This window comes from Pristiophorus japonicus, chromosome 10 (assembly GCF_044704955.1).
Source record: "Pristiophorus japonicus isolate sPriJap1 chromosome 10, sPriJap1.hap1, whole genome shotgun sequence".
In the NCBI taxonomy this organism is placed as follows: Eukaryota; Metazoa; Chordata; class Chondrichthyes; family Pristiophoridae; genus Pristiophorus; species Pristiophorus japonicus.
This window is the reverse complement of record NC_091986.1, coordinates 172,008,937-172,029,050: the sequence shown is the minus strand read 5'-3', so window position 1 is coordinate 172,029,050 and position 20,114 is coordinate 172,008,937. Positions and strand designations below refer to the sequence as shown.

At 45.5% G+C, this 20,114-nt stretch overlaps 1 protein-coding gene across 2 annotated transcripts in view; it reads right to left on the bottom strand.

Annotated features, from left to right (window-relative positions):
• The window catches only part of fryb (furry homolog b (Drosophila)), a 439,334-nt gene that overhangs the window by 365,251 nt on the left and 53,969 nt on the right, over positions 1-20,114 (bottom strand). For both annotated transcript variants that reach the window (XM_070892324.1, XM_070892325.1), the window contains exon 3: positions 13,830-13,883. In XM_070892324.1, coding sequence (XP_070748425.1) covers positions 13,830-13,883 — 54 coding nt within the window. The remainder of the gene's footprint in view (positions 1-13,829; positions 13,884-20,114) is intronic.

Here is a 20,114-nt window from a genome sequence, read left to right as displayed (position 1 = left end):
CGACTGTGGATCAGTTCCTATGGACTGGAGGGTAGCTAATGTAACACCACTGTTTAAAAAAGGAGGGAGAGAAAACAGGTAATTATTGACCGGTTAGCCTGACATCAGTAGTGGGGAACATGTTGGAATCAATTATTAAAGATGAAATAGAAGCGCATTTGGAAAGCAGTGACAGGATTGGTCCAAGTCAGCATGGATTTATGAAAGGGAAATCATGCTTGACAAACGTTCTGGAATTTTTTGAGGATGTAACTAGTAGAGTGGACAAGGGAGAACCAGTGGATGTGGTGTATTTGGACTTTCAAAAGGCTTTTGACAAGGTCCCACACAAGAGATTAGTGTGCAAAATCAAAGCACATGTATTGGGGGTAATGTACTGACATGGATAGAGAACTGGTTGGCAGACAGGAAGCAGAGAGTTGGGATAAATGGGTCCTTTTCAGAATGGCAGGCAGTGACTAGTAGAGTACCGCAGGGCTCAGTGCTGGGACTCCAGCTCTTTACAATATACATTAATGATTTAGATGAAGGAATCGAGTGCAATAGCTCCAAGTTTGCAGACGACACTAAAGTGGTTGGCGGTGTGAGCTGTGAGGAGGACGCTGAAAGGCTGCAGGGTGACTTGGACAGGTTAGGTGAGTGGGCAAATGCATGGCAGATGCAGTATAATGTGGATAAATATGAGGTTATCCACTTTGGGGGCAAAAACACGAAGGCAGAATATTATCTGAATGGCGGCAGATTAGGAAAGGGGGAGGTGCAACGAGACCTGGGTGTCATGGTTCATCAGTCATTGAAAGTTGGCATGCAGGTACATCAGGCGGTGAAGAAGGCAAATGGTATGTTGGCCTTCATAGCTAGGGGTTTGAGTATAGGAGCAGGGAGGTCTTACTGCAGTTGTACAGGGCCTTGGTGAGGCCTCACCTGGAATATTGTGTTCAGTGTTGGTCTCCTAATCTGAGGAAGAACATTCTTGCTATTGAGAGAGTGCAGCGAAGGTTCACCAGAATGATTCCCGGGGTGGCGGGACTGACATATGAGGAGAGATTGGATCAACTGGGCCTTTATACACTGGAGTTTAGAAGGATGAGAGGGGATCTCATAGAAACTTACAGGATTCTGACGAGACTGGACAGGTTAGATGCGGGAAAAATGTTCCCGATGATGTGGAAGTCCAGAACCAGGGGACACAGTCCTAGGATAAGGGGTAGGCCATTTAGGACTCAGATGAGGAGAAATTTCTTCACTCAGAAAGTTGTTAACCTGTGGAATTCCCTACCACAGAGAGTTGTTGATGCCAGTTCATTGGATATATTCAAGAGGGAGTTAGATATGGCTTTTACGGCTAAAGGGATCAAGGGGTATGGAGAGAAAGCAGGAAAGGGGTACTGAGGGACTGATCAGCCATGATCTTATTGAATGGCGTTGCAGGCTCGAAGGGCCGAATGGCCTACTCCTGCACATATTTTTTACGTTTCTATATTTCTATGTGCCTGCTTTTACCAGGCGTAAAAGTTTGAAGGACATTCGCTGGGCAAAGAGCCAATCTCTCCTACGTGAATGTCCTTCTCCTAGGGATGTGGTGGATCTGTCAAGATCGGAAAAGCCGTTTTTGGCACATGCGCATTTCGCCCCAAGAACCGGATTTTGCGAGGCCTTGTGTGGTCCATGTGCACTTTGTATGGACCCGGCGAGGCCGAAATTTTTGGCCCATGGTTTCTTAATTTGAATTATTGACAACTGTGGGGCACACATGATGGGTTAGATTTTATCAGCCTCCACAGGTCCATGGTGGGTGACATTGGCAACGGGTCCCAGCCTTGCTGCTGGCTCCAGCCTGCTGTCCAAAATGATGTTCCCCTGATTGGGCTTGTTAAGCATGCCCAGCGCATTTATCAGCCAATTGAAGGAAGTGGGTCTGATGATGTCATTTGATGACACATCATCAGCCGGTTTCCTTAAAGGGAGCATGTGCAAATTAATTTTGACATTTGTGCTGTCAAGTGTTCTACAGCACTGTGGTGCTGCAAACACTGACAAGCACTGCACAAAGGTGCAGGGCTGCACCGAGGCTGTCCCATGACTCCCTCTATATGCTCAGCGTTGACAGACCCGACATTTGGGAAACGCTGTCAAAACAAACGTGTTCCCACCCGACCAGCCACCAATCCCTCCTGCTGACCCCATGAAAAATTCTGCTCGATGTCTCTGCATCTAGAACTAATACATTTATCACCAAACACGATGATCACAATCTAATTGATGCTGATGTAATTCATAGAATCATTGAATAGTTACAGCACAGAAGGAGGCCATTCAGCCCGTCAAGTCCGTGCTGGCTCTCTGCAAGAGCGTTTCAGCTCGTCCCACTCCCCAGCCCTATCCCCGTAGCCCTACAGTTTATTTTCCTTCAGGTAGTTATCCAATTCTCTATTGAAAGCCATGATTGAATCTGTCTCCACAACCCTCTCAGGCAGTACATTCCAGATCATAAGCACTCGCTGTGTAAAAAAGGTTTCCTTCATGCTGCCTTTGGTTCTTCTGCCAATCACCTTAAATCTGTGTCATCTGGTTTTTGACCCTTCCGCCAATGGGAACAGTTTCTCTCTATCTACTCTGTCTCGACCCCTTACGATTTGAAACATCTCTATCAAATCTCCTCTCAACCTTCTCTCCTTCAAGTAGAACAACCCCAGCTTCTCCAGTCTATCCATGTAACTGTAGTCCCTCAGCCCTGGAACCATTCTTGTAAATCTTTTCTGCACCTTCTCTAAGGCCTTCACATCCTTCCTAATGTGTGGTGTCCAGAATTGGACACAATACTCCAGTTGAGGTCAGACCAATGATTTATAAAGGCTCAACATAACTTCCTTGATTTTGTACTTTTATGCTTCTATTTATGAAGCCCTGAATCCCGTATGCTTTTTTAACCGCTATCTCAACCTCTCTGATTTGTGCACATTTCCTCCCAGGCCTCTCTGTTCATGCTCCCTCTTTAGAACTGTACCTCTTAGTTTATATTGCCTCTCCTCATTCTTCCTACCAAAATGTATCACTTCGCACTTTTCTGCGTTAAATTTCATCTGTCACGTGTCCGCCCATTCCTCCAACCTGTCTATGTCCCTTGAAGTCTATCACTTTCCTCCTCAATGTCCACTGTACTTTGTGTCATTTGCAAATTTTGAAATTGTGCTCTGTACACCCAATTCCAAGTCATTAATCTATATCAAGAAAAGCAGTGGTCCTTGTACCAACCCCTGGGGAACACCACTGTGTACCTTCCTCCAGTCCGATAAACAATCACCACTACTCTCCCTTTCTTGCCACTTAACCAATTTCATATCCATGATGCCACTATCCTTTTTATTCCATGGGCTTCAACTTTGCTGGCAAGCCTATTATGTGGCACTTTATCAAACGCCTTTTTGAAGTCCATGTACACCATATCAACTGCAATGCCCTCATCCCCGGGCCTGATAGTCTGCATCCCAGAGTACTTAAGGAAGTGGCCCTAGAAATAGTGGATGCATTGGTGATCATTTTCCAACAGTCCATTGAATCTGGATCAGTTCCTATGGACTGGAGGGTAGCTAATGTAACACCACTGTTTAAAAAAAGAGGGAGAGAAAACAGGTAATTATTGACCAGTTAGCCTGACATCAGTAGTGGGGAACATGTTGGAATCAATTATTAAAGATGAATCAGCAGTGCATTTGGAAAGCAGTGACAGGATGTGTCCAAGTCGTCATGGATTTATGAAAGGGAAATCATGCTTGACAAATCTTCTAGAATTTTTTGAGGATGTAACTAGTAGAGTGGACAAGGGAGAACCAGTGGATGTGGTGTATTTGGACTTTCAAAAGGCTTTTGACAAGGTCCCACACAAGAGATTAGTGTGCAAAATTAAAGCGCATGGTATTGGGGGTAATGTACTGACGTGGATAGAGAACTGGTTGGCAGACAGGAGGCAAAGAGTCGTGATGAATGGGTCCTTTTCAGAATGGCAGACAGTGATGAGTGGGGTGCCGCAGGGCTCAGTACTGGAACCCCAGCTATTTACAATATACATTATTGATTTAGATGAAGGAATTGAGTGTAATATCTCCAAGTTTGCAGATGACACTAAGCTGGGTGGCGGTGTGAGCTGTGAGGAGGACGCTAAGAGGCTGCAGGGTGACTTGGACATGTTAGGTGAGTAGGCAAACGCATGGCAGATGCAGTATAATGTGAATAAATGTGAGATTATCCACTTTGGTGGCAAAAATACGAAGGCAGATTATTATCTGAATGGCGACAGATTAGGAAAAGGGGAGGTGCAATGAGACCTGGGTGTCATGCTACATCAGTCATTGAAAGTTAGCATGCAGGTACAGCAGGCGGTGAAGAAGGCAAATGGTATGTTGGCCTTCATAACTAGGGGATTTGAGTATAGGAGCAGGGAGGTCTTACTGCAGTTGTACAGGGCCTTGGTAAGGCCTCATCTGGAATATTGTGTTCAATTTTGGTCTCCTAATCTGAGGAAGGACATTCTTGCTATTGAGGGAGTGCAGCGAAGGTTCACCAGACTGATTCCCGGGATGGCAGGACTGACATATGAGGAGAGACTGGATCGACTGGGCCTGCATTCACTGGAGTTTAGAAGGATGAGAGGGGATCTCATGGAAACATATAAAATTCTGACGGGATTGGACAGGTTAGATGCAGGAAGAATGTTCCCGATGTTGGGGAAGTCCAGAACCAGGGGACATAGTCTAAGGATAAGGGGTAAGCCATTTAGGACTGAGATGAGGAGAAACTTCTTCACTCAGAGTTGTTAACCTGTGGAATTCTCTACCGCAGAGAGTTGTTGATGCCAGTTCATTGGATATATTCAAGAGAGTGTTAGATATAGCCCTCATGTCTAAAGGGATCAAGGGGTATGGAGAGAAAGCAGGAAAGGGTGAGGTGAACGATCAGCCATGATCGTATTGAATGGTGGTGCAGGCTCAAAGGGCCGAATGGCCTACTCCTGTACCTATTTTCTATGTTTCTATCAAAAAACTCATTCAAGTTAGTTAAACACGATTTGTCTTTAACAAATTCATGATGTGAAACGGCAAAAAATGAATGCTGTGCATAATGCCATTTTTTAATAATAAAATACACAAGTTGTGGTCATATGCAATTCAATACTGGCTTTGATTTTTTTTGATGTTCCTGTTGTGTTTTGCTGTGTTATTTCCTTAAAATTTCTTAATCTGTACTAAAGGATTTTTCAATCAATGAATGACTCTGAATTAAGGTCAGTGGACTGTATACACAATTTTCCTTCACCTCTTTGGATGGAAAAGCCTAAATACATGAAAACCTAAAGCAGGAAATTCAAATGTTGAAGGCATAAGATTGGTGGTGCATTCCTAGGGCAGTCTGGAGTCATGCTACCCTAGAAAAATCTGATTTTTTTGCAGTAAAGTAATATATTCTGATTCATTTTAAGCACTTTTACACTTCATGATTAATTAACTCATAACCTTAAAAAAGGAAAAGCAAAACAACTGGGTTCTCAACTGACAACCATTTCTTTAAAATTACCTCAAAAGTCACTCTCACATTCAAACCTACCATCCCAGCTGAGACACTCCAACTACTCTGGATCCAGTTCACAGAGACACTGTACTCCATCCGTTTCCCCACCATTTCATAGCGATTCTCTGTCATTCTCCAAGCATCACAGTTCCTACTGGCATTCTTCTCCCCTTCCCCTCAATTTAACTGGCTCGTTCCTCCTCTCAATTAAATCTGGCATTCTTCTACAACCAAGTTCAACCTAATGGTCTTCTTCCAACTACCCAATTCTTCTTCCATTCTGCCATTTAAATGGCACTATTCTTCCCCTCGGTTCAAACTCACACTCTTTCCCCCCCGTAACCTCCTCAGTTCAAGCACACCCAATTAACGCTGGCACTCTCCCTGCCCCAATCTCAAGCATTACTCTCAGCTGTTTTCATTTTTCCCTTCTCTTTCCTCTTAATTTCCTACTTTCTTCTGCATGCCATTGCCATCCATTTACCATCCCCTTTATTGTTATACAATCTCCCCCTTCCATCACCCATCATTGTCATCCATTTCCCCTTCCTTTTTCTCATCATTGCGATCTACTTCCCCTTTATTTCTCCTCTTAATTGTTATCTCTCTCTCCCCATTAGTGAGCGAGCTGGTCGAGGCCTGTAGGACATAGCTGCCAGACTGGACCTATAGCAGGTGGTGAGAGAAACATCATGAGGGAAAAACCTACTTGAACTCGTCTTCACCAATCTACCTGTCGCAGATGCATCTAGCCATTTCAGCATTAGTAGCAGCAACCACTGCACAGTCATTGTGGAAATGAAGTCCTGTCTTCACACTAAGGACACCATCCATCATTTTGTTTGGCACTACCACCGTGCTAAATGGGATAGATTCAGAACAGATCTAGCAGCTCAAAAACTGGGCATCCATGAGATGCTGTGGGCCATCAGCAGCAGCAGAATTGTATTCCACCACAATCTGTAACCTCATGGCCCGGCATATCCCTCACTCTACCATTACCATTAAGCGAGGGGACCAATGAAGAGTGTAGAAGAGCATGCCAGGAGCAGCACCAGGCATACCTAAAAATGAGGTACCAACCTGGGGAAGCTGCAACACACGACTACATGCATGCTAAAAAGCAGAAGCAGCATGCTGTAGACAAGGCTAAGCGATCCCACAATCAACGGATCAGATTAAAGCTCTGTAGCCCTGCCACATCCAATCGTGAATGGTGGTGGACCATTAAATAACTAACAGGAGGAGGAAGCTCCAGGAATAACCCCATTCTCAATGATGGCGGAGCCTAGCATGCAAGTGCAAAATACAAGGCCGAAGCATTTACAACCATCTTCAGCCAGAAGTGCTGAGTGGATGATCCATATCGGCCTCTTCCTGAGGTTCCCACCATCACAGAAGCCAGTCTTCAGCCAACTCGATTCACTCCACATGCTATCAAGAAACGGCTGAGTACACTGGATAGAGCAAAGGCTATAGGCCCCGACAAATCCCGGCTGTTGTGCTGAAGACTTGTGCTCTAGAACTAGCCGTGCCTCTAATCAAGGTGTTCCAGTAACACTACAACACTGGCATCTATCCGACAATGTGGAAAACTGCCCAGGTATGTCCTGTTCACAAAAAGCAGAACAAATCCAATCGAGCCAATTACCGCCCTATCAGTCTACTCTCAATCATGAGCAAACTGATGGAAGGTATCGTCAACAATGCTAGCAAGCGGCACTTACTCACCAATAATCAGCTCACCGATGCCCAGCTTGGGTTCCACCAGGATGACTCAGCTCCAGACCTGATTACAGCTTTGGTTCAAACATGGACAAAAGAGCTGAATTCCACAGGAGAAGTGAGAGTGACTGCCCCTGACATCAAGGCAGCATTTGATTGCGTGTGGCACCAAGGAGCCATAGTAAAACGGAAGTCAATGGGAATCAGGGGGAAAACTCTCCACTGGCTGGAGTCATACCTAGCACAAAGGAAGATGGTTGTGGTGGTTGGAGGTCAATCATCACAGCTGCAGGACATCACTGCAGGAGTTCCTCAGGGCAGTGTACTGGGCACAACCATCTTCAGCTGCTTCATCAATGACCTTCCCTCCATCATAAGGTCAGAAGTGGGGATGCTCACTGATGATTGCAGAGTGTTCAGTGCCATTCGCAACTCCTCAGATAATGGAGCAGTCCATGCCCACATGCAGCAAGACAGGGACAACATTCAGGCTTGGGTTGATAAGTGGCAAATAACATTCGCGCCACACAAGTGCCAGGCAATGACTATCTCCCCAGCAAGAGTCTAACAACCGTCCTTTGACATTCAACGGCATTACCCTCACTGCATCACCTACCATCATCATCCTGGGGGTCATCATTGACAAGAAATTTAACTGGACCAACCACATAAATACTGTGGCAACAAGAGGCTGGGTATTCTGTAGCGAGTGTTTCACCTCCTGACTCCCCAAAGCCTTTCCACCATCTACAAGGCACAAGGCAGGAGTGTGATGGAATACTCTCCACTTGCCTGGATGAGTGCAGCTCCAACAACATTCAAGAAGCTTGACACCATCCAGAACAAAGAAGCCTGCTTGACTGGCACCCCATCCACCACCTTAAACATTCACTCCCGCCATCACTGGCGTACCATGGCTGCAGTATGTATCATCAGCAGCAACTCACCAATGCTTCTTCGGCAGCACCTTGCAAACTCACGACCTCCATCACCTAAAAGGACAAGGGCAGTAGGTGCATGGGAACACCACCAACTCCACGTTCCCCTCCAAGTCACACACCATCCTGACTTGGAAGTATATCGCCGTTCCTTCATCATCGCTAGGTCAAAATCCTGGAACTCACTCCTTAACAGCACTATGGGAGTATCTTCACCACAAGGACTGCAGCGGTTCAAGAAGGCAGCTCACCACCATCTTCACAAGGGCAATTAGGGATCGGCAATAAATGCTGGCCTTGCCAACAACACCCACATCCCAGGAAAAATTAAAATAAAAAATTAAATGGCGTAGCGGGCTCAAGGTGCCGTATGGCCTATTCCTGCTCATATATCTTATGTTCTTATTGGCTTCTCTTCCCACCCATGTATCTCTGGATTGGCCCAAGAATCTATCTTTATACCCCTCCTCTACCCCTTTACGAAATAATCAAAAGACTGGAGTTCAGGTTCCACATGGATGCTGACGACACCCAGCTCTACCTCTCCCTCTCCCCCTCCACAGCCTCTGTGTTGGCATACTGCTTGTTCAACATTCAGATTTAGTTAAGCTGCAATTTCCTTCAGTTAAACATCGGGAAGACCAAAGTCATTGGCTTCAGGCCCTGCCACAAACTCTGTACCCTTGCAACAATTCTATCCCCATCCACTGTCTCAGGTTCAATCAGACTGTTTGCAACTGTGGCATCCTAATTGATCTCGTAACATCGCCCACCTCTGCCTCTGCCACAGCCCCTTTCCTGCTGAAACCCGAGTGTTGAAATCTATAGCTTTATTGCCTCCAGACTTGACTACTCCAATTATCTTCTGGCCACTTCCCACCCTCCATAAACTTCAGCTCATCCAAACTCTCTGTATCTTATTCCACACCAAGTCCTGCTCACCCAACAGATCAGTGCTTGCTGATCTACATTGGGACCTGTTCCCACAATGAATCATAGAATCATGCTTTGAATTTAAAATCATTCTCGTGTTTAAATCCCTTTATGTCTTGACCCTTCCAATCTCTGTAACCTCCTTCAGACCTACAACTCTCCAAGAACTCGGTGTTCCTCTGATTCTGTCCTGTTCTGCATCTCCCATTCCCTTCACCGCATCATTGGCAAGTGCCTTTAGCCAAGCTCTGGAATTCCCACCAGGACTCTCTGCCTCTCTACATTGCAACAGTGACTACACTTCAAAAGTACTTCAATGACTGTAAAGTGTTTTTGAGATATCTGGTGGTCATGAAAGGCACTATGTAAATGCAAGTCTTTACCCAGTTCACTGACCAAGCTTTTAGTCACCTTTCCTAATAATTCATTTGGCTCAACATCCATTTTTGTCTGATTATGCTTTTGTGAAGCGCCTTGTGATATAAATGCATGTTGCTGTTGTTATTCCTACGTGGAATAACTGTTACTTAAATACAGACTATTAATGTGTTACTACAATTGTTACCTCCAATTGTGTTGCAAAACCTGTACTGTTTTTTGCTGCTTTTTGGTAAGAGTTTTCACATCACACATTTGTTATTTCTTAAGAAATAAAAGACTTCAATATTAAAACAAATGCATCAAGCGTTCATTAGCAGCAGGGATAGTGGATGCATTGGTTGTAATTTACCAAAATTCCATGGATTCTGGGGAGGTCCCAGCAAATTGGAAAACTGCAAATGAAACACCCCTATTTAAAAAATGAGGCAGACAAAAAGCAGGGAACGATAGACCAGTTATAGCCTGACATCTGTGGTTGGGAAAATGTTGGCGTCCATTATTAAAGAAGCAGTAGCAGGACATTTGGAAAAGCATAATTCAGTCAGGCAGAGTCAGCATGGATTTAAGAAGGGGACGTCATGTTTGACAAATTTGCTGGAATTCTTTGAGGATGTAACAAACAGGGTGGATAAAGGGGAACCAGTGGATGTGGTGTATCTGGTGTATTTGGACTTCCAGAAGGCATTTGACAAGGTGCCACATAAAAGGTTACTGCACAAGATAAAAGTTCACAGGGTTAGGGGTAATATATTAGTATGGATAGAGGATTGGCTAACTAACAGAAAACAGAGAGTCGGGATAAATGGTTCATTCTCGGGTTGGCAATCAGTAACTAGTGGGGTGCCGCAGGGACCAGTGCTGGAACCCCAACTATTTACAATATATATTAACAACTTGGATGAAGGGACCGAGTGTAACATGGTCAAGTGTGCTGGTGATACAAAGATGGGAGGAAAAGCAATGTGTGAGGACAAAAAACCTGCAAAAGGACATAGACAGGCTTAGTGAGTGGGCAAAAATTTGGCAGATGGAGTATAATGTTGGAAAGTGTGAGGTTATGCACTTTGGCAGCAAAACAAATCGAAGAGCAAGTCATTATTTAAATGGAGAAAAATTGCAAAGTGCTGTAGTACAGCGGGACCTGTGGATCCTGGTGCATGAAACACAAAAGGTTAGTATGCAGGTACAGCAAGTGATCAGGAAGGCCAATGGAATTTTGGTCTTTATTGCAAAGGGGATGGAGTATAAAATTAGGGAAGTCTTGCTACAGTTATATAGGGTATTGGTGAGGCCACACCTAGAATACTGCGTACAGTTTTGGTTTCCATATTTAAGAAAGGATATACTTGCTTTGGAGGCAGTTCAGAGAAGGTTCATTGGTTGATTCTGGAGATGAGGGGGTTGATTTATGAGGAAAGGTTGAGTAGGTTGGGCCTCTACTCATTGGAATTCAAAAGAATGAGAGGTGATCTGATCGAAATGTATAAGATTATGAGGGGGCTTGACAAGATGGATGCAGAGAGGATGTTTCCACTGACAGGGGAGACTAGAACTAGGGGGCATAATCTTAGAATAAGGGGCCGCCCATTTAAAACTGAGATGAGAAGGAATTTCTTCTTTCAGAGGGTTGCAAATCTGTGGAATTCGCTGCCTCAGAGAGCTGTGGAAGCTGGCTCATTGAATAAATTTAAGACAGAGATAGACGGTTTCTTAACCGATAAGGGAATAAGGGGTTATAGAAACTTTGGGCTCAAGTTTGGGCCTGAGTTGCTCCTATATTTTTGGAGCAACTAGTTTAGAATGGAGCGTCTTAGAAATTGCAATTCTCGGCATTAAGTTTGCTCCAGTTCTAGTGAGTTAGAATAGTTTCATTTAGAACAGATTTTTATATCAAAAGGGGGCGTGTCCAGCCACTTACGCCTGTTTTGCAAGTTTAGCCAGCGAATACTTACTCCAAACTAACTTAGAATGGAGTAAGTGTAGATTTTTGTATGCTCAGAAAAATCTTGCCGACACTTATAAATCAGGCGTAGGGAACGAGAGATGGGGGGGGGGGGGTTGGTGGGAGAAAGGGGGTTTACAAACATTAAACACTTCACTTTTACAAATAAAGAGCCATCATCAATAATAAATGATAAATAAAATCAATAAATCAATCAAAAAATTTTTTTTAAATAAATTTAAAAATCAATCATAAAAAAATTAAGTTTCTACTCACCTACTGCAACACCGGGAGCCCTCCAACAGCGTGCTGGGAAGGGGTCCCCCCAGTGTCTCTCTCTCTGTCAGTGTCTCTGTTTTTCTGACAGCGAGGGGTGGGGGAAGAGAGAGGGGGAGGGGGAGGGGGAGGGGGAGGGGGAGAGGAGAGAGGGAAGTGGAGGGAGGGAGAGGGGAGAGGGAGGGAGGGAGAGAGAGGAGGGAGGGAGGAATAGGAGGGGGAGGGAGGGAGAGGAGAAGAGAGGGTGGGGAGAGAGAGGAGTGGGGGAGAGAGGAGTGGGGTGGGGGAGAGAAGGAGGGAGGGGGGAGAGGAGGGGGGAGGGGGGAGAGGGGGGGGGGGAGGAAGAGGCTGAACGGGCCGGGCCGCCGTCGCCGGCAACACTTCGGGCGGGGCCCGCCCCCAGCAAGATGCCAGGCAGGAGGGTACCACCTCCGACGGGGAGTGGGGGAGTGTAAGAAGGTGGGAGGGTGGTGTAAGAAGAGGGGGGAGGGGGGAAGAGGGGGTAGGGGAGGGGGGAAGAGGGGGAAAAGCTGAACGGGAGGGATGGAGGGGAAGAACTGAACAGGAGGGAGCTGAACGGGAGGGAGGTTCGAGTCCCGATCTGTGCCCGGGGAGGCCATTCAGCCAGGGCTAGGGTCGGGTCCCTCCCACACAGCCTCGGGGGCAAGGAGCTACTGTACATGCGCGCACACTCCAGAGCGCATGTGCAGAGGTCTCGACACTGTTTTCAGCACCGGGACCTGGCTCCGCCCCGACCCCTTGTGCTGCGCCACACCGAGCATGAAGATGTCCTGAGGAGATCAGAGAATCACAAGGATGTTTTCGGCGCCCTTTTTATTCCAGAACGTTGTTGAGTCCAGTTCGTTGGATATATTCAAAAGTGAGTTAGATGTGGCCCTTACGGCTAAAGGGATCAGGGGGTATGGAGAGAAGGCAGGAGTGGGGTACCGAAGTTGCATGATCAGCTCATGGAGATGCGCCATTTTTCCAGAGGGCGGAAACTTGGGCCCATAGAAACATAGAAAATAGGTGCAGGAGTAGGCCATTTGGCTCTTCGAGCCTGCACCACCATTCAATATAATCACGGATGATCATGTAACTTTGGTACCCCACTCCTGCCTTCTCTCCATACCCCCTGATCCCTTTAGCCGTAAGGGCCACATCTAACTCCCTTTTGAATATATCCAACGAACTGGCCTCAACAACTTTCTGTGGTAGAGAATTCCATAGGTTCACAATTCTCTGGATGAAAAAGTTTCTCCTGATCGTCGACCTAGATGGCCCTTATCCTTAGACTGTGACCCTTGGTTCTGGACTTCCCAACATTGGGAACATTCTTCCTGCATCTAACCTGTCCACTCCCATCAGAATTTTATATGCTTCTATGAGATCCCCTGTCATTCTTCTAAATTCCACTGAATATAAGCCTAGTCGATCCAGTCTTTCTTCATATGTCAATCCTACCAACCCGTGAATCAGTCTGGTGAACCTTCGCTGCACTCCCTCAATAGTAAAAATGTCCTTCCTCAAATTAGGAAACCAAAACTGCACACAATACTCAAGGTGTGGTCTCGCCAAGGCCCTGTACAACTGCAGTAAGACCTCCCTGTTCCTATACTCAAATCCTCTCGTTATGAAGGCCAACATGCCATTTGCTTTCTTTACTGCCTGCTGTACCTGTTTGCCTACTTTCAATGACTGATGTACCATGACACCCAGGTCTCTTGCACCTCCCCTTTTACTAATCTGTCACCATTCAGATAATAATCTGCCTTCCTGTTTTTGCCACCAAAGTGGATAACCTCACATTTCTCCACATTATACTGCATTTGCCCACTCATCTAATGTGTCCAAGTCACCCTTCAGCCTCTAAGCATCCTCCTCACAGCTGACACTGCCACCCAGCATAGTGTAATCTGCAAACTATGGGGAGCCAGCAGGGAAGTGGACATGAGTCCATGATCAGATCAGCCATGATCGTATTAAATGATGGAGCAGGCTCGAGGGGCCGTATGGCCTACTCCTGTTCCTATTTCTTATATTCTTATTAATGATTTTGTTTTTCTTACCTGGTCAAACTGTGGGTCTTCTCCCCTTTGCAAGGATTTTGTCAATGGCTTTTCCTGTAACAAAAAACATTACAAGGTTCACCACAAATGCAGTAAGTAAATAATTATCAGGATAACACTGAAAGATAACATTCTTCCTGTGTACCTCTGCTCATTTGCACCAAAGTACAACATTCAAAACGGTTTTGGAATTTTCTGAAAATTTGTCAGCAAGGTGATGAGGACTATGCTGATGTTAAAAAGATCAGACTGATGCTGTTGAAATATGTTGCTATGTTGCAGTGTGCAGCAAAATTAATTGCTACTGTTATATTATAATTGATGGTGTTGTACCACCACTTGGTCAGGCTGCAAATGTGGTGCTCTGTGCCCACCTACAAACACCTACACAGGTAGGCATAGGTGATCAGGCATTGGTTTGCAGGTGATTAGTAAATGCAAAGGCTACTATTCACAAAGGAAGCCAGGCAGCAGACCTGATGACATCACTGGCTGTATTACTTCATTGGCTGTAAAGCACTTTGGGACATTCAGTGGACGTGCATGACAGGCACAAAAAATGCAAGTCTTCTTTCTTTCTTTGCAAAGACGTGTCAATGTATAACTAATTGTAATATTGTATTGTTCTTCAGAAGCACACCATGGACCGGATACTACTTTATTTAACCACCTTATTTCAGGCAGTTTTGAGGCAATACAACATTGGAGTAGGGAGGCTTACTGCCAAATCCCTGCCCCTAAATCTGCCCTACAAAATTTCATGCCTCCCCACTTGCAGGATTGTTGGCCAGCTGCCCTTAGACCTTCCTGCTACATTTAAATGATGGATCTGGGAACGGACCTTGGGCAACCAAACAATTTTCCTGCCTTCCTGCTGCAGTACCACTGACTCACAGCAAGGCGAGTACTGGGATGGTGGTACACAGAGTTTTACAGCACAGAAGAGATCATTTGGCATTCAGTGTCTGTGCTGGCTCTCTTCGAGAGCAATCCAAAATTAATGCCACTATGCTGCTCAATCCCCATAGCCCTGTATCTTCCTCTGCTTCAAATGTTTGTCCACTTTTCCCTTAAATGATAAATGATTCCATGCTTCAACAACCCTCTAAGGACATTTCTCCCAATGACTCTCCTCACTCGCTTGGAGACAATTTTAATTACTGACTCCCCAACCAGAGGAAATAGTCTTTCTCAGTTTATTCGGAATAAGCTCGAGAGGCTGAGTCGTCTACTCCTGTTCCTATGTTCCACAGGGAGTACAGGTCGTATCCCCCACTTTGACCTGTACTGCCTATGTATGTGGGTGGGTTGAAGAAATAATAGTAGCAGCAATGATTGACACAAAAATTGCATAATGAGCCCTGACAATGTCAGCTGATTATTATTTAAGTATTTTAATTAAGCCCCTACTCTGCTTTTCCTACAATGGCTTCCCCAGTAGCTTCAGAAGAGATGGTGGAAGAATGCTTTTGCTCATGTGGAGACTTTTGATATTCTTGTGGCCGGCAAGTCCTCAATGCTTGAGCCTCTGAGAGCCCAGTTGCAAACTGTAGAAATTCAGCTGCTGCCGGGGCAGTCTGGCCCAGTTGGCCTTCTCTGTTAAGCAAAAATTACCCAACCCCGACTAAGAGATGCATTTGCGCTTTAAATAGATCTCCGGCTGACCCACTGGATCTTGCGCTACCAATGTTGCGGGTTTACTGTTCTGTCAGGCAATTGGGTGGGAAATCCCCTTGTGAGATTATAATGAAGCTGATGAAAGTTTAAAATATAGCCCTGGTCCTGTTTTCTGTTGCAGCGAGTGAGTTTCTAACTTGTCCCGCCATCGGGGTAGAAATTTATCTCCACCCAAAATGGGGCACATCTTCTGTTTTTTGTAGTTTTTCTCCGCCGCATGGGTTGGATGCGGCGGTTGGGTCAGTACTTGGACGGGTTTGTTTTGTTGCTTGGGGCGGATGTAGTTGTGGCTGAGGGACAGAGGTGCCCTTGCAGCGGCTTGGTCGCCTCGATCACTCATCAGCGCCGTGCTTCAGTTAAAGGGAAGAGCTGCTGTGAGCTCTGCATATTTTTAAGCTCGGTCCACTGAGTCACCAGGAAAGGCTTCAGCTGAGCCAGCGGCCTGGCACCCAAGAGGGGGTACCAAGCTGCCTGTTGCCGACACAAAGAGCTGCCAGAGGTACCGTCTGGTGGCAGCGCCGCTCCTGCGTGGCAATTCCACAAAAGGGATATTTACCACGGGGCAATTTCTGGAAGTAGTCGCTGCTGGTCGGTAAGGGGTCAGTGCATACACGTCGTGCCGAGAAAATGAGCAGAGCCTTCCCGATGAAGAGCAATTTGCAAAATGGCAGCCCCTCCGCGGAAAGTCGGTGGCCATTCCGCGGCGTCCCGTGGCTGCTGCTTTCAGGTGGCCAGAGGCCTTATCGAGGGGGGCAATTTCGGCCCCTACATCTCTAAGCTTATGGGGCTGGATTTTTAGTTTTCGCGATTTCGGGGCATTAATCCTTCTTCGAGCTTGACACCGCCTGGCAATAGCATGGAGCATGATATGCTGCCAAACTAGTAATGCCCCCATTAAATTTTCTCACTTGCCTTGTCAAGGGCATTGTAATGGCAGATAAAAGTGAAGTTTGCAAGTCGGAGCTTCACGGACCATGATGTGCGCAACCGTTACATTCAATGTAACCTGCGATAGATATAGGATCCTCACCCTCCATTTAAAAATGCTGCCACTACCACCTGCTGCAATCTGGGAACGCCTGTTTTTTCAAGCGTTTCCTGGGGCGGACGTTAAATGAGGTGTTAGGGCCAAATTTTGCATCCGGGGCACTAGCAGAGCATTGCACAACGATTGACGTCATTATCTCAGTGAAACTGGAGGGCGGGGCGGTAAGTTTTTGCGCCACCACAAACCATGAGATGAATTTACCAACCGAGCGCTAAAACCTGGACACCGCTGTAAAGCCCAAAAACAGTATTTACCGCCCCACCGGGACGCAAACAGGCACAAAGGAGCCGAAAGTCCAGTCCATGGTATTTGTATTGCGAGACTAAGTAAAAGTAATGGGGTAATTTTGACTTTATGCGATAGTGTAAAATGGGTGATAGTGAACTGGCAGCACTTTTACATCTCTCCCAATTTTTAATTCCATTAAAGTCAATGGAAATAAAAATCGAGAGATGTGCAAAATGGGCTGTCGATTTCCTATCACCCGTTTTACTGTCGCGCAAAGTCAAAATTACCCCCAATAACTCTACACTGGCCCTTAAAAAAATCATGCTTGAGCAGCGTGAAAATATAGATGCGAGTATGAACAGCACTATTTTGCACATGCATCGACTTATGACTGTAGTAAACAAAGTTTTGTATATCCAGTGGTCCTGTGGTTATGTTTTTTCCCTTGCAGTTTAAGTTAGGCCCTGATACTTCCAAGCCTAGTAGTTTAGGCTGTTTCCTACATTTTTCTCGGTCTAAGTGGTTTTGTTCTGCATCACTGGCAATCTAATGGCAGGCATCCATGTTTTCGAGCAGAGTTGCGTGTGGATGGAGTAGTACCTGGGGACAGATTGATGAGTATCTATTCATAGCCCAGTGGATGAAAATGTGTTCTTTCATGGTCTACTAAGACTTATGCACAATAGCTAAAATATAGGGGTTCTGAAACCAACCAAAAAAAACAGTTTTCCTAACATCTCTTGTACTTGCCATTCTCCAAGTGTTTTGTTGTTTACACAAATTGCCGCATGTTAATCTAATGGGTATTAATGTTTGCAAATACTTGTACTTTGGAAATATCTACTACTGTGTTAATTAGTACTTTATTTTCAATAACGGATATTAAAGGTATTTTGTTTGATAAGATTTAAAACAAACTCAGTAGTAATAAATATGCAGAATTGAAGAGTAACCATAAATTCACATTTTTGAGCATAATGAAACAAGTAGATTAGTGTTCTGATGTACACAAAACATGATCCTTTTACAGTACACACAAATATCAACGATCACATCCTTTTGACGTAACATCCAAATGTTTCCAAAACAATTTATAATAACACAGCTGTCTTCTTATTGTAACTGCAAATTTTAATTTGCAAAACATTAACTTGTGCAAAAGACTTGAATTAAAAATCACTACAAGGAAAAATTTCCCCTATAAAAGTGAATCGAGGCTATCTTCCATCTAAATATCTTGGAACAATTTGATCAAGTTAGTATGTCATTTTATGCAATTGTAATTGCCACTTTTAATCAAATATATTGGCTGATCCTCAAATCAATCAACCTTGAGTGCTTGTCTTTTGACAGTCCATGGGCACAGACGATACTGGTTATTCCTTATAAATGTTCTTGTCAAAAGTTGGGCAAGTTGCCAATTTGTTTACATGTTAAGTCATTAAAGTATCAGCAATGGTGACCATGAAACTATTGGATTGTCATAAAATCTCATCTGGTTGACTAATGTCCTTTAGGGAAGGAAATCTACCGTCCATACCTGGTCTGGCCTATATGTGACTGCAGACCCACAGCAATGTGGTTGACTCGTAACTGCTCTCTGAAATGGCCTAGCAAGCCACTCAGTTGCAACAAAACTACTACGAGAAACAAGAATAAAACCAGACGGACCACCCGGCATCGACCTTGGCACTGGCTACAGACACGACAACGGCACACCCAGCCCAGTCAACCCTGCAAAGTCCTCCTCACCAACACTGGGGAGTTGTGCCAAACTTGGGAGAGCTGTCCCACAAACTAGTCAAGCAACAGCCTGACATACTCATACTCACAGAATCAAACCTTTCAGCCAATGTCCCAAACTTCCATCACCATCCCTGGGTATGTCCTACTGGCAGGACAGACCCACCAGGGATGGCAGCACAATGGTATACAGTCGGGAGGGAGTAGCCCTGGGAGTCCTTAACATTGACTATGCACCCGGTTAAGTCTCATGGTTTCAGGTCAAGCATGGGTAAGGAAACTTCCTGCTGATTACCAGTTATCGCCCTCTCTCAGCTGGTGAATCAGTACTCTTCCATGTTGAACACCACTTGGAAGAAGCACTGAGAGTAGGAAGGGCACAGAATGTACTCTGGGTGGGGGACTTCAATGCCCAACACCAAGAGTGGCTCTGTAGCACCACTACTGACCAAGCTGACCGAGTCCTGAAGGACATATTTGCCAGACTGGGCCTGCGGCAGATGGTGAGATTACCAACACAAGGGAAACACCTACTTGACCTCGTCCTTACCAATCTACCAGTTGCAGATGCATCTCTGCGTGATAGCAATGGTAGCAGTGACCACCGCATAGTCATTGTGGAAACAAAGTCCCGTCTTCACACTGAGGACACCCTCCATCGTGTTGTGTGGCATGACCAGCATACTAAATGGTATAGATTCAGAACAGATTGAGCAGCTCAAAACTGGGCATCCATGAGGCACTGGGTGCCATCAGCAGCAGCAGAATTGTATTCCACCACAATCTGTAACCTCATGGTCCGGCATATCCCTCACTCTACCATTACCATCAAGCCAGGGGACCGAACCTGGTTCAATAAAGAGTGTAGAAGAGCATTCCAGGAGCAGCATCAGGCATAACTAAAAATGAGGTGCCAACCTGGAGAAGTTGCAACACAGGACTACATGCATGCTAAAAAGCGGAAGCAGCATGCCACAGACAGGACTAAGTGATCCCTCAATCAACGGATCAGATCAAAGCTCTGCAGTCTTGCAGTCGTGAATGGTGGAGCATTAAATAATTAATGGGAGGAGGAGGCTCCATGAATAACCCCATCTTCAATTGTGGCAGCGCCTAGCACGTGAGTACCAACGACAAGGTTGAAACATTTGTAACCATCTTCAGCCACAAGTGACGAATGGATGATACATATCGTCTTCCTCCTAAGGTTCCCACCATCACAGAAGCCAGCCTTCAGCCAATTCAATTCACACCATGTGATATCAAGAAACAACTGAGCGCACTGGATACAGCAAAGGCTATGGGCCCCAACAACATCTGTCGTGCTGAAGACTTGTAATCCAGAACTAGCTGAGCTTCTAACCAAGCTGTTCCAGTATAGCTACAACACTGGCATCTATCCGGCAATGTGGAAAACTGCCCAGGTATGTCCTGTCTACAAAAACAGGACAAATTCAATTCGGCCAATTACCACCCCATCAGTCTACTCTCAATCATCAGCGAAGTGATGGAAGGTGTCGTCGACAGTGTTTTCAAGCGGCACTTACTCACCGATGCCGAGTTTGAGTTCCACCAGAACCACTTGGCTT